The following is a 14,809-nucleotide window of genomic DNA, read 5'->3' as shown; positions in this document are numbered from 1 at the left end:
TTTAAATAAAAGAGTTAACAAAGTAAGCATTGGTCCTATAGAGAGTGCGTCTGGGGAATTGATAATGGAAAGTAGGGAGATGGCAGATGGATTAAACGGGTATTTTGCTTCGGCCTTCACTAAAGAGGACACAAGTAACATCCCAGAAGTAGCTTTAAATCAGGAAATGGAAAGGATGGAGAAACTTGGGAAAATTACAGTCACCCAGGATGTGGTATTGAGCAAATTGTTGGGTCTGCAGACTGACAAATCCCCAGATTGGGAATGGACTTGACCCTAAGATCTTGAAAGAAGTGGCTAGTGAGATAGTTGATGCATTGGTTTAAATTTTCCAAAATTCCCTAGATTCGGGGAAGGCTTCATTAGATTGAAAAACAGGGAGGAAGACAGAAATCTGGAAACTACAGGCCAGTTAGCCTAACATCTGTCATAGGGAAAACGTTAGAAGCTGTTATTAAAGATGTTATAGCAGGGCACTTAGAAAAATTCAAAGCAATCAGGCAGAATCAACATAGTCTTGTGAGAGGGAAATCATGTTTAACCAATTTATTGGAGTTCTTTGAAGGAGTCACATGTGCTGTGGATAAAGAGGAACTGGTGGATGTACTGTACTTAGATTTCCAGAAGGCATTTGATAAAGTGCCACATCAAAGGTTATTGTGGAAAATAAAAGCTCATGGTATAGGGGGTATCATATTGGCATGGATAGAAGATTGGCTAGCTAACAGGAATCCGAGTTGGCATAAATGGGTCTTTGGCAGGGTGTGATGAATGGTGTGCCACAGGGATCAGTGCAAGGGCCTCAACTTTTACATAATTTATATAAATGACTTGGATGAAGGAACCAAAAAATTTGCTGACAACACAAAGCTAGGTAGGAAAGTAAATTGTGAAGAGGGCATAAGGAGGCTACAAAGGGCCATATAGGTAGGTTAAGTGAATGGGTAAATATCTGGCAAATGGAGTGTAATGTGGGCAAATTGAAATTGTCCATTTTGGCAGGAAGAATAATAAAGAAGCTTATTATCTAAAAGGTGAGAGATTGCAGAGCTCTGAGATTCAGAGGAATCTGGGTGTCCTAGTGCATAAATCACAAAAGGTTAGAATGCAGGTACGGCAAGTAATTAGGAAAGCTAATAGAATGTTATCATTTATTGAGATGGGAATTGGTTACAAAAGTAGGGAGGTTATGCTTCAGTTGTACAGGGCACTGATCAAATCACATCTGGAGTACTGTGTACAGTACAGACCTCCTTATTTAAGGAAGTATGTAAATGCATTAAAAGCAGTTCAGAGAAGGTTTACTAGACTAATACCAGAAACAGGCAGGTTGTTTTATGAGGGAAGGCTGGACAGGTTAGGCTTGTATCCTCTGGAATTTAGAAGAGTAAGAGGTGACTTGATTGAAATCTTTAAGATCTTGAGGGGTCTTGACAGGGTGGATGTAGAGAGGATTTTCCTCCTGTGGAAGAATCTAGAACTAGGGGTCACTCCTTAAAAATAAGGAGTTGCTCATTTAAGACAGGGATGAGGAGAACTTTCTTCTCTGAATGTTGAATCTTTGGAACTCTCTTCCTCAAAAGGTAGTGGAAGCAGAGTCTTTGAATATTTTTAAGGCAGAGCTAGATAAATTCTTGATTAACAAGGAGGCTAGGCAGGAATGTGGAGTTGAGATTACAATCAGATCAGGCATGACCTTACTGAATGGTGGAGCAGGCTCGAGGGACCGGGTGGCCTACTCCTACTCCTGCTCCTAATTCATATGTTTGTATATAACTCCTTTGCAATAAAGGCTAATGTACAATTTGCCTTCCTAATTGTTTGTTGTGTCCTCTGTGATTCGTGTACAGGGGAATCTGTGATCCATGAGCTGGGGAATCCAAGTTCTTCTAATTACCAACACTTAATGGTGTCTCTCCTTTTAAAAATAATCTTATTTTCCATTCTCCTACCAATGTGAATAATTTCAGACTTTCCCACATTATACTCCACCTGCTACTTTCTTTTCACTCACTTAACCTGTCTGTATCCTTTTGTAGGTTCCTTGTGTTCCCTTCATAGTTTACTTTTCCACCTAACTTTGCGTCATCAGCAAACTTCATCATTTTACACTCGATCCATTAATCCAAATCATTGACATGCATTGTAAATAGTTGAAGCCTAGGTATTGATCCTTGCGGCACACCACTAATTGCACCTTGCCATCTGGAAAACTGTCAGTTTATTTCTACTCTGTTTCTGCCAGTTAACCAATCCACAATCCAAGCTAATATGTTACCCCCAATCCCATGAGTCTAATCTTATGCAACACTTTCTTCTGGTACCTTCTGAAAATCCAAATATGCTACATCCCACTGGTTTCCCCTTACCTGCTAATTACACCCTCTAAAAAAACTCAATGGATTTGTCAAACACCATTTCTGCCTATTCATATTGTGATTTTCCAAGTGTCCTGTTGCTGCATCATTAATAATAGATTCTACCATTTTTTCCCCTATTACTGATGTCAGGCTAACTGGCATATAGTTCCCTGTTTTCTCTCTCCCTCCTTTCTTGAACAGCGGGATTATATTTGCACATCGGAAAGAACTCCTCTGCTCCTCTTTGAAATAATGCCATGGGATCTTTTACATCCACCTGTGGGAACAGATAGAGCTTTGATTTTCATCTCATCTGATAGTTGGCACTTCCAATGGTGCTGCACTTCCTCGGTACTGCTAGCCTACGTTATTGGGCTCAAATTTCTGGAGTTGGATTTGAACCAACAACCTGATGATTTGGAGATAAATGTGCAACCCACTGAGCCATAGCTGACACCATGAGTAATATAAGGGTTTGATCCCTGCGATGAACCAACACACCCCATAATGCTGCTTCATTCTCTTCTTAAACTTTTCCATCTCCCTACTCTCCTGATCTTCAAGAACCTCTTTATAATCTACCATTTTAACCAAACATTCAGTCACCTCCCCTAATTCCCTCATCTATTCATTCAGGACCCTTGAACTCAGTGTAAAATTCTTTGGGTTGTTTCACAACATTAAAGATCTAATTTCTGTTAAAGATGAAAAAGAGTTTCACTTAGTGTCTTTCATGATCTCAGGACATCCCAGAGCATCTCTCAGCCGATGAGATACAATTACTATTGTAACATAGGAAAATGCAGCATCAATTTGTGCACAGCAACCTCCCACAAATCGCAATGTTTTTGATGATGTTGGTTAGGATAAATGTTGGCCAGGAAACTGGGAGAACCCGCTGCTCTATTATATCCATTAAAGAAGTCTTAATTTAATATCTCTTCTGACAGTTATTGTGTACTCTAGCCCTGCAGTGGGGCTTGAAACCACGGCCACCTGCCTCAGAGATCAGATGATACCAACTAAGCCAAGCTGCCAACTACCAGTGAGAAAGCTTAAAATTCAAGAAAAAAAATTGTAATTAAATGACAAAGTGAAAGGATCATTCTGTCCTGTTTTACAGGATGTTGTAATTGATCTCTCCCAAGCTAGTGAGCCTACCTGAGATATGGATCCACAGATACCATGCTTGACACAAGTGGCCATTCTTCTTGTGAGCCAAAACATGATTGTCAATAGAGTACTTGGCCATGGTCGGCATCACAGCCAAGCATAAGTCTTTTCCTTGACCATGATATGATCCCAGCTGATGTTAATACTGGATAAGTCTGATCCTAGAGTGAAACCTGGCTTGACAGATCCCAACTTTTTTTTGAAACCATGAAGGAAAGCTACTGAACAAATTGACAGGAATCTGCTGATAAACTTTTAACACAAAGAATAAAACATTTATTAAAGAAGAAAAATTAACTATATTGCACCAGACAATAAAAAGCATTAGAAAGATCTCAGTGCAAACACAAGAATATGATTCAAACATTCACTATTCATTTACCCCAGCTATATGTTTACAGATACATACAAATTCGTAAAGATAAAACAATTTACCGTATCTATCTTATACTGTAATATTCAGGGTACGTATGTGGTACATGTGAATTAACAGGTGAACTGTGGTCAGACACACCACACTCCAAAGTAAATGACAGATGCAACCAAAGCAGATTCCATGGATTTCTCGACAACCCACCCAGGTGCTCATCACATTGCGAACCAACTAGTCTCACTGAAACTCTGTCTTTCTCATGAGGATTTCCAATCTCCAAGTTTGAAGAACTCCCCCTGGAAATGCTGTCGCAATAAAAACAAAAAATGCTGGAAAAACTTAGCAGATCTGTCCGCATCTGTGGAGAGAGAAACAAGAGTTAACATTCTGTAGTGTGAAGAAGAGTCAGAGGGACTCGAAACATTAACTGTATTTTTCTCTCTCCGCTGATGCTGCCAGACCTGAGTTTTTCCAGCATTTTCTGTTTTTATTTCAGGTTTTCAGTATCTGCAGTATTTTGCTTTTATCTTAATGCTGTCCTAATGTTTTGCTCCAACTTGGATGGCTTCAACAAGGATCCACCTTCAAAGATTCCTTTCCCCTTGATTTCCGAGTACACCCTCACTTCTACTTCCAAGCACACTTTCAGATCTTCGACCATGCCAAGCAGAGCACCACTGCTCCAAAAAGGGTACCTTCGGCCCGATCGCCCACAGTACAGAGTCACCAATCTTTCGCTGCCCTCTTGGATCTTCTGGGTTCCTCTTAAGCCAGCTTTGCTCCAAGCCTGCTCCCCACAGCTCTCTCTTTAACTCAGAGCCTATTTTTCTGCTCCTTTCCCTCTGATCTCTATTCTTGTCCCTTATCTGGGACTTTCTCCTGGGACCTCTTTCTGTCTCACTCGTTGGTTTGCGACCTTCTCCCCGTCCCCTCCCCATGTCCTGCTCCCTGAGACACCTTCCTCCTATTGGCATTCTGCTTTTCGTGCCGTTTCATTTTGTTGTTGTTTTCTTCTGAACCAGAGCAGTTAGTTCCAGGCGTAAAGAACGTAAAAACCGCTAACTGAGCATGTGCGGCCCTCTCCTGCTGGCACACACGCAGAAGTCCCGAGGCCTGTCAGGACCTGTAGTTCCAGAACTGCAGCTGCCAATTTTGATAAGTACTTTGCATTTCATCACAACCAGCATTCGCGACTGTGCCCTCTGCAACTCCCTCCATAATATTCAGGAGCAGGAACTTGGAAGATTTATTCTCATTCTTCTTATTTTACTGGCGTGTTCCTGTTGCTCCTCCCCAACTACTGCCCTGACTATGATTCAGCGCAGACTCGGGTGAATCTTGGCCTGTACAACTCCATGCTGCACTAACAACCTCCCAGCAGTGAGGGGGTGGTGGGGGGGTTGCAATTTGAAATTCCTCTGGGCCTGGTGTAGCATACACACCCAGATTCTTCCTGTAGAGTCCAGCCATGTGTGTTCTGTTTGTATAATTCCTCACTCACTATGTTTACCACAGACCGGTGTACCAGGATTCTATGACCCATGTGTCGGAGAGGACAAGAGTCTGAAGGTGATCTATCTGTTCCGAGGGGTTCTACACCAGGTCATGACAGCAGACAACGAGTCCCTTAGGATACCAAAGCAATGTAAGTTATGTTCATAGTGATCCCCATGCCACCTGTTACCATCAGTTTGTTAGTAAAGGAGACCTTAGCTGGATGTTGCAAGATAAATAACTGTGTTAACAATGCACACCATTATTAATGCACAAGTCAGTCAGCAAGTGCAGAGAATTAAGAAATATGCCTTGAGTTATGAATCTCCAGAATTTGCTGGCTGATATACGCCACTTTGAATGTCATGGGGAAGCTGTTGGAGATGGTCAGTGCTTGGCACTTATGAGGCGAGTATTACTTGCCACTTATAGCCCCAAGCCTGAATGCTGCTCAGGTTATGCAAATGTGGGCCTGGACTACTTCATTATCTGAAGAATTGTGAGTCGAATTGAACACCATAGATCAGTGAGTCTTGGAAAGGTTCTGCATTAATGACTGAGATATGGAATTACAGTACAGGAGAGAAAAAGAGAGCAATGGTGGTGGGGAATTCTATAGTTAGGGGAACAGGCAGGCACTTCTGTGGTCACAGATGTGATTCTAGGATGATATGTTGCCTCCCTGGTGCAAGGTTCATGGATATCACCGAGTGGATGCAAAACATTCTAGAGGGGAAGGGTGCACAGCCAGTGGTCATGGTTCACATTGGTATCAGCGACATAGGTTGAAAAAGGGATGAGGTCCTGTAAGCTGAGTTCACAGAGTTAAGAAAGAGATTAGCAAGCAGGACCTCAAAGGTAGTAATCTCCAGAATACTTCCAAGGCCACATGTTAGTGAATATGGAAATAGGAGAATGCACGAGATGAATGCATGGTTGGAGAGGTGGTGCAGGAGGGAGGGGGCTTCAGATTTCTGGGGAAGGTGGGATCAGTACAAGCTGGATGGTCTATACCTGTGTAGGACCAGGACAAATGCCCTTTCAGGGAGATTTGCTAGTGTTGTTAGGGAGGGTTTAAAATAGATTCGCAGGGCGATGGGAACGAGGGCAGATTCAGATAGGACAAATTCAGAGCAGGGAGCAGGAGATAGAAAATTAGCAAGTGACTCTGAAAGACAGAAGAAGCAAAGATTAAAAGGTTTACAGCACAGGAATTTGGCAATGTTAAAAGGTATTTATTTATATACAAGGAGTATAGCAAACAAAGCCAATGAGCTGGGGGCACAGATAGACAAGTGGCAGCATGATATCATCGCTATAACAGAAGCTTGGCTTAAAGAGGGACAAAAATGGCAGTTAAACATCCGTGGATATAGAGTTTTTAGGTCTAAAAAGGTGGGGTGTAGTATTATTAGTTAAAGAATCAATTACAACTGTGAGGAGGATTGACATACTAAATTAATCATCAAATGAGGCTATATGGGTTGAGCTCAGAAATAGAAACAGTACCAAGAGTGTACTATAGACCCCCAAATAGTGAGAAGGAGATAGAAGAGCAAATATGTAGGCAAATTTCTGAGTGCAAAAACAATAGAGTAATAATACTTGGGGTCTTCAACTACCCTAGTATCAACTGGGATGCGAACAGTGTAATAGGCACAGAGGGCACAAACTGCATTCAAGAGAACTTTTTTAGCCTGCACGTAACAAGCCCAACTAGAGTAGGCGCAATTCTAGATTTAGTCTTAGGAAATGAAGCTGAGCAAGTGGGTGAAGTAGCAGTGGGTGACCATTTTGGTGATGTTGACCATAATACAGTTAGATTCAGCATAATTGTGGAAAGAGATAAAGATGGAACAGGGGTAAAAGTTCTAAATTATGGATTGACAAATGTTACGAAACCCAAGAGGTGACCTGGCACAAGTGGACAGGGTACAGGTACTTGAAGGGAAATCAGCGGGAGGCATTCAAAACAGGCAAAGTGTAGACATGTCCCCACAAAGAAAAAGGGCGATACTGCCAAATCTAGAGACCCCTGGTTATTCAGAAGCATACAAGGTAAGATAAAACTGGAAAAGAAAGTTTATGACAAAAAAACTTTAATACTGTAAAAAGCCTAAAGGAGTACAGAAAGGAGTGAAGTAAAAAATATAATTAGGAAAGCAAAGAGAATATGAAAAAATATTGACAGATAAGATCAAAGAAAACCTAAAGATGTTTTACCAGTTCATTAAGAACAAGAAAATAACTAAGGAAAGGGTAGGCCCTATCAGAGATGTACCTGGTAACTTGTGCACTGATGCTGAAGGTGTGGGCAGGGTTCTCAATAAGTTCTTTGTCTCTGTCTTCACTAAGAAGAGGGATGATGCAGATGTTCTAGTTAAAGAGGAGTGTGACATATTGGATACAATAAGCACAGTGAGAGAGGATGCACTGGAGGGACTGATGTCCTTGAAGGTGGATAAATCACCGTGGCCGGATGGATTGTTTCCCATGCTATTAACAAAGCCAGGGCGGAAATAGCGGATGCTCTGAGGATCATTTTCCAATCCTCACTAGGTCCAGGCGAAGTACCGGAGGATTGGACATCTGTGAACACTGAACCATTATTTAAGGGTGCAAGGGATAGGCCAAATAATTAAAGATCGGTCAGTCTGACTTCGGTGGTGGGCAAGTTATTGGAATCGATTCCGAGAGACAGGGTGAACTGTCACTTAGAAAGGAACGGATCAATCAACGTGGTTTTGTTAGGGGAAGGCAGTGTCTTACTGACTTAATCAAAATTTTTGAGGAACTAACAAGGAGGATTGATGAGGGTATTGCAGTGGATTTTATCTACATGGATTTCAGTAACTTGACAAGGCTGCACATAGCAGACTGGTCAGAAAAGTAAAAGCCCATGGGATACAGGGGAATGTGGCAAGTTGGATCCAGAATTGGCTCAGCGACAGGAAACAAAAGGTAATGGTTGATGGATGTTTTTGCAAATAGAAATCAGTTTCCAGTGGTGTTCCATAGGGCTCAGTGTTGGGTTTCTTGCTGTTTGTTGTGTATATTAATGATTTGGACTCTAATGTGGCTGGCATGATTGGAGAATTTGCAAATGATGTAAAAATTAGCCGTGTAGTTGATAGTGAAAAGGATAGCTGTTGTCTCCAGAATATCAATGGTTTGGTTGAGTGGGCAGAAAAGTCACAGATGGATTGCAATCCAGTGAAGTGTGAGGTAATGCAGTTGGGGAGGGTAAACAAAGCTAGGGAATACATGATAAATGGGAGGATATTGGGAGGGGTAGAGGAAGTGAGAGACCTTGGAGTGTATGTCCACACGTCCCTGAAGGTAGCAGGACAGGGGATAAAGTGGTTTAAAAAAAAAGATCTGGAATGCTTTCCTTTATTGGACAATGTATAGAATATAAAAACAGGGATGTAATAATGGAATTATATAAAATGCTGGTTAGGCCACAACTGGAATTTTGTGTGAGTTCTGGTCACCACTTTACAGGAAGGACATAATTGCTCTGGAGAGAGTACAGAGTTTCACAAGAATGTTGCCAGAGCTTGAAAATTGCATCTATGAGGAAAGATCGTATAGGCTGGGACTGTTTTCCTTGGAACTGAGGAGGCTGAGGGGTGACTTGATTGAGGTGTACAAAATTATGAGGGGCCTAGATAGAGTACACAGGGATGTCCTGTTTCCCCTAGAAAATAGGTCAATTACCAGGGGGCACAGATTTAAGGTGATTGGTGGAAGGATTGGAGGGGACACGAGGAAAAACTTCTTCACCTAGAGGGTGGTGAGTGTTTGGAATTTGCGGACTGGTTTGGAGATGGGTGCAGAAACACTCAACTCATTTAAAAGGCACCTGGATTGACACCTAAAGTGCTGTAACCTGCAAGGCTACAGACCGGGGGCTGGAAGGTGGGATTAGAATGGGCAGCTAATTTTTTTATTTTTTATTTTTCAGCCAGCGCAGACACGATGGGCTGAATGGCCTCTTTCTGTGCCATAACTTTTCTGTGGTTCAATGTATGACAGTGGGGTCTGCTGCTGGAGAACTGGATTCTAGCTTAAGACAGAAAATGGAAGCTGGCCACGTCATTGAGCACTTTTCAGCATCTCCACTTCCACATAGAGAATAAATCTGTTGTGATCAACACTTGTGGCCCATTCAGTCATTTTTAAGTTACTGCTGCAGACTAGGATTTTGTTTACTTTTGGTATTTTACACTTTATAAAGGTGATAGAAATGTTGGATACATCTGCAACTTGAGCTAATCTGAACACTTATCCCACTGCCCTTTCATTCTAACTTTGTGTCTAATAAAGACTAGTTTTGCCTCATCAGCTTTTTTGTTTTGAAGTTGCTGCTGGCTTTAGCTATTTTTATAAATTGATGTGTGATCTGCTACTGCGGAATAACCGTTCCCTCTGATTCCCTCCACAGCGCACAGGATTGACACAGATGGTTGAGGAGGAGTGATGTGCAGACAGCGATGGAGAAGTTGGACATGAACAGAGACCAGCTGCTAAAAATCTTCTCTATGTCCCATAAATTAAAGAGAAAGTGCACATATATAATTATTTTTATGTATGTAGAGTTCTTTTGGTTCTTTTCCATGTATAAAAGATTTAAAAACTGCTTTTACAGATCACTAAATAGCAACATTCGGTTGTGGCTTTCTCCATGTCATACTTGTCACGGGAATCTGTAACAATTTGAAGTATGGAATTCAGACCTTTTGTCAGCAATTCCTGTGCCCTGGAAGAAGGTTCTGTTTTATTAAGTCAATTTGATGTATAATAAAAAATAAAACCAGACACTATTGCCATAAAAACCTAGCGCTTGTACAGATATCCCCTCCTGCTTTGTCCCTATCCCTGCACCCCTAACACTACTTCTGCAAACTCTACAGGCTCTTCATTCCACCTATACCCTTTGGTGCTCCAGCTCAGACCTCAGGTACCGACCCCACATGCTGCACCTTCACCCGCTGGTGCCCTAAACTCTAGAATTCCCTTTGTAAAATTTTTTGTTTCACTACCTCTCTCCCGCCTCAGAAATGTGCAATCAAGGCATCTCTCCCAACTCCTCTTACTGCTTTCTCCATTTATGTGACATGCTTTGGAAAAGCTTTTTTATTAATGGGCCAGTATGAACACAGAGGGTGCAATATGTAAAATGGATGGCAGCGAGTCGCAGCCTATTTTTCATCTTTTTAATTCAGTAATTAAGAGAGATGTGAAACAGATTGCTGTCTCTCTATCACCCATTTACACCATTGCAGAAACTCCAAGATCTACCCCAAATCACTTTAATGAGATTACTTTTTGTTGGGTCCTGAAGTTAGAAATACTCTGCATTGAATCTACACTATGGTGATCCGAGTGCTGAACTTGTTGTCAGTGGAGAAATGAAGAATGAATTAGCAGACATGATCCACAGGTCTTCAGAGTATTAGCATGCTTGGATGATGTGGTAGCAAGCAGGACTGAAGCTGGACTTTGAGTACACAAGTGGAGCACTCATCAGTCTCAAGTGAAACTTACTTTAGAAACATTTGTAACCGAATCTGAGCAAAAGCATGTGCTTTACTGACTAAATGCATCAAGTAAGGAGTGTTTAAATCTCTAGCCGTGAATGGAATTGGAAGTTACAGGGTGAATACATATCAAATACTCCCTGGAGCACACTGCTGTCTGAAGTTACATCTAAAGAAATTTGTTGAGCAGCAGTAGGAGGAAGGGAAAGAAAGAAATAGTTACATTTATATGGGGATTTTTTTTCTTGAAACATCTATTTAATACAATTAACTATTTTTGCATTGCAATCGCTTACTTAGGGAAATCTGATAGCCATTTTAAAAGAATGAGGTGAATGAACCATTATTTTTTTTTTGGCATTACTTAGGAACATAGGAACAGGAGCAGGTCATTTGGCCCTTCCAGCCTGCTGATCTGGTTGTGGTCTTAGCTCCACTTTCCTGTCTGCCCCCCATAACCCTTGACTCCCTTGGCTAACAAAAATCTAATATGTTGGATAAGTGCTGCCCAAGGTACTGGGAAGGCTCCATCCTGTTCTTTGAATAGTGCATTAGGATCCTTAATGTTCTCTAAGCAGGAAAATCTTTGATTTAACATTCTTAACTCAGCGGACAGCAGTCCCATCTTTGAATCAAATCCCGCTCCAGAAACCCACACAAAATCCAGGCCGATGTAGTAATGAGTGTCAAGTTGTTAAAACTGCTCTCTCAGGTGAATGCAAAAGATTCCATGGCACTATTCATAGAAGAGCAAGGGAGTCCACTCCAATGTCTTGGTCAATATTTATCCCTCACTCAGCATCATTAAATTGATAAACTGGTCATTATCACTTTGCTGTTTGTGAGGCCTTGCCATGCACATTGGTGGTCATATTTCCCCACACTTAAAAAGTTCTTAAATTGGCTGTAAAGTGCTTTGTGACATCCTGAGGATGTGAAAGTCTTTCTATCCCAAATGAAGGACTGAAACTCTGGCAGTGTTGCATTGGAGTCTCTGCCTGGATCATTCCCTCAAGTACCAATGACTGGCTCAAACCCACAACTTGCTAACACAGGTGTGGCTTTACTCTGCATTGAATCCATGCTGTAGCAAACCTGGGATTTATTCATGCAGAATCCTTCACTGTATACTTTTCCTAGTAATCTACCTTTTTAACAATCGCAAGTTGAGAGATAAATTCTGTGCTTGCATCTAGGATTGTAATTTAATGTGTCAGTTTCAGGAGATCTACATAGACCGATTCAATTCAAAGACAAGTGGCATGTTAATCAGTATGATTAGAGTGCAACATTGGAAGGAATATCAGACCTTCACTCAGCTCAGACACCAAGCACTACAGGATTTGGTTCAATATCACATTAACAACCACTATTTGACCACAGGCATTGACAAAGATCAGTGCCTGTAGGACTTGTCAATGATTTCATCACACATGCTGGCAATGAGAAAGACTAGTGTTATGACACGGCAGATGATGTGTGCTGGGTGGATCAAATCCATGAGGGAAACTTGACCACCTGGTCACAACAATTTTGCAATTTGTATTTTATTTCGAGATTCATGCCCTGAATTCAGTAGTAATTAGTCCACTATGACTCAAGATTTTTTTTAAACTAAATTAAATATTAATAAAAAAAGTTTTCAAGCACATACATAGGTCTATAAGTTACTACTATGATAACTCCTAAAACACCTATTTATTCTGGCTTCCAATTACACCCCTGTTAAGGCAACAGTAAAAATACAAAAAGATATTAAACACATCCAGGCAAATCAACACCATTACCTGGAAAAACTCAGCAGGTCTGGCAGCATCGGCGGAGAAGAAAAGCGTTGACGTTTCAAGTCCTCATGACCCTTCAACATGACTCTTCAGTTACACTGGTGGCAAAAACACTCAAGCAAAAACAACAAATGCCATTTATATTATACTTTTAAAGCAGTAAAATATCCCAAGGCTCTTCACATGAGGGTTAATCAGAGGAGAATTTGACACCTATCCAGAGAAGGAAACATTGAGATGGGTGTCCAAAAACTTGTTGAAAGAGTTAGGTTTGAAGCAACATCTCAGGGGAGGAAAGAGAGTCAGAGAAGTTTAGGGAGAGAATTTCAGATCTTAAGACCTAGATAGCTGAAGGCTTGACTGCCAATTGTGGAGTGAAGGAAGTGGGGACTGTATACAGGTTAGATTTGGAGTTTCATGGAGAGCTTGGAGATTTTAAAAATTCTTCCATGGTATGTGAACATCACTGGCAAGGCCAGCATTTATTGCCTTTGAAAAGGCATTGAAGCTTAGGAGATCATTGGACTTGATGACGTGAAAGGGATCTTGAACCACCAAGTTTGGAGTCAAGTGATTCCAGGGAGCCATGAAGAGCAGAACAGAGGTCAACAACTTGTAGTTATATAGCACCATGGACATGGTAAAGCATCTCAAGGTGCTTCACAGGAATGTTACCTGAAAATATTGGACATCGAGTACATAAAGAGATATCAGGACAGATAACCAGGAGCTTGATCAAGGGGGTAGGTTTTAAGGAGGTGAGGGATATGGAGAGATTTAGGGAAAGAATTCCAGAGCTTAAGGCAAGGCAACTGAAGACACGGCTACCAGTGGTGGAGTGAAGGAAGTGGGCAATCGAATAAGCTCATTGCATTGGACAGTAATCAAAAAATGTAAAACAAAAGAAAGAAGAGTGAAGGTTCTGACCTCAGGTGCTTGTGCTTCATTAGACAGCTTCATGCTTTTAACAGAATGTTGATGACCTTTTTTTAAACAACTGTATTGTTTTCATAGCACACAACTTAATATCCAACTGGAAAAATTAGGAGGAAATAATTAAAATTTGAAGTAATTTTCCTTCAGTATTTGTACATTAGGACATAAGCTTCCAATAGTCCTAAGGATCAAAATATTGCCCAATGTTGTAGTGAGCCATACACCGCAGCAGATCTGTTGTAGGATGGCTGAGTTGTACTATTAGTAATAGAGTTGATCTGCAGACAATTCTTAAGTGGAAACATTAATTTTATTTACAATATACTCAGCAGCAACTGCGCCTGTACTTTCAACTCCAATTCAATCTCTGCACTGTCTACTGAGGTAGCCCGTGCTACTCTCCTATTGGTTACTACAGATCATGTGATATTTCCTAACAGGCATTAGTCTTAAAGGTACTTTACGCACTAAATAAAACCATAATTACTACATTTCCCCCCCCGGTCCCCCCCCCAACTTTAACTCGGTCATACATATAGTTACAAGTACACATTTTTCAAGACAACATAATATTTACACTGGATAAGGAATTTACAAGTCCAGGTGGTTTCTTGGTCTGTGTGGAATGTCGCAGCTCCACAACTTCAGATTCTTTGTCAGGAACCTCCTTTTCCAGAGTTGCCTGAAAATCAGGTGCTTCGGCGGGCACTTGCAGTTCTGCATTCTCAACTCTTACAGGAACATCAGACATGTCAGTCCTGGGTTGAGTATCCTCAACAGGAAATGCTGACCTGGTCATGATCACTAATGGAACCAAATCTTGGTGATTTATCTCTCTCTTCCTTATTTGGTCCACCTGCTTACGGATGATCTGGACTTGCACCTCCACGTGGTAAGATAGAGGTCCAGTCACCACACTTATTTCACCCAGTAACAACTTTGGTCCTTCCCCAAAGTTTTTCACATATACCGGCTCTCCCATGATAAATTTTCTCTTGTGACTATGCCAGTCGTGTCTAGTTTTCTGGCTTCCCTGACTCCATTCCACTTTCCCCTCTAAATTTGGCATTATTGAGCTCAATTTCATCCTGAGTTGGTGTTTCAACAATAACTCCGTAGGTGTGGCACCTGTTGTTGTATGAGGGG

General features: G+C 41.3%; 1 protein-coding gene across 4 annotated transcripts in view; it reads left to right on the top strand.

Annotated features, from left to right (window-relative positions):
• Window positions 1–10,238, top strand: part of LOC121288580 (dnaJ homolog subfamily C member 11) — a 45,678-nt gene extending 35,440 nt beyond the window's left edge. For all 4 annotated transcript variants that reach the window (XM_041207189.1, XM_041207187.1, XM_041207188.1 and 1 more), the window contains 2 exons: window positions 5,422–5,551; window positions 9,848–10,238. In XM_041207189.1, coding sequence (XP_041063123.1) covers window positions 5,422–5,551; window positions 9,848–9,873 — 156 coding nt within the window. In that variant the 3' untranslated portion in view covers window positions 9,874–10,238. The remainder of the gene's footprint in view (window positions 1–5,421; window positions 5,552–9,847) is intronic.
• The last annotated feature ends 4,571 nt before the right edge of the window (window positions 10,239–14,809 follow it).

This window comes from Carcharodon carcharias, chromosome 15, assembly GCF_017639515.1.
Source record: "Carcharodon carcharias isolate sCarCar2 chromosome 15, sCarCar2.pri, whole genome shotgun sequence".
In the NCBI taxonomy this organism is placed as follows: Eukaryota; Metazoa; Chordata; class Chondrichthyes; order Lamniformes; family Lamnidae; genus Carcharodon; species Carcharodon carcharias.
Note: the sequence above shows the minus strand (reverse complement) of the source record. Positions and strands in the feature narration are given on the sequence as shown.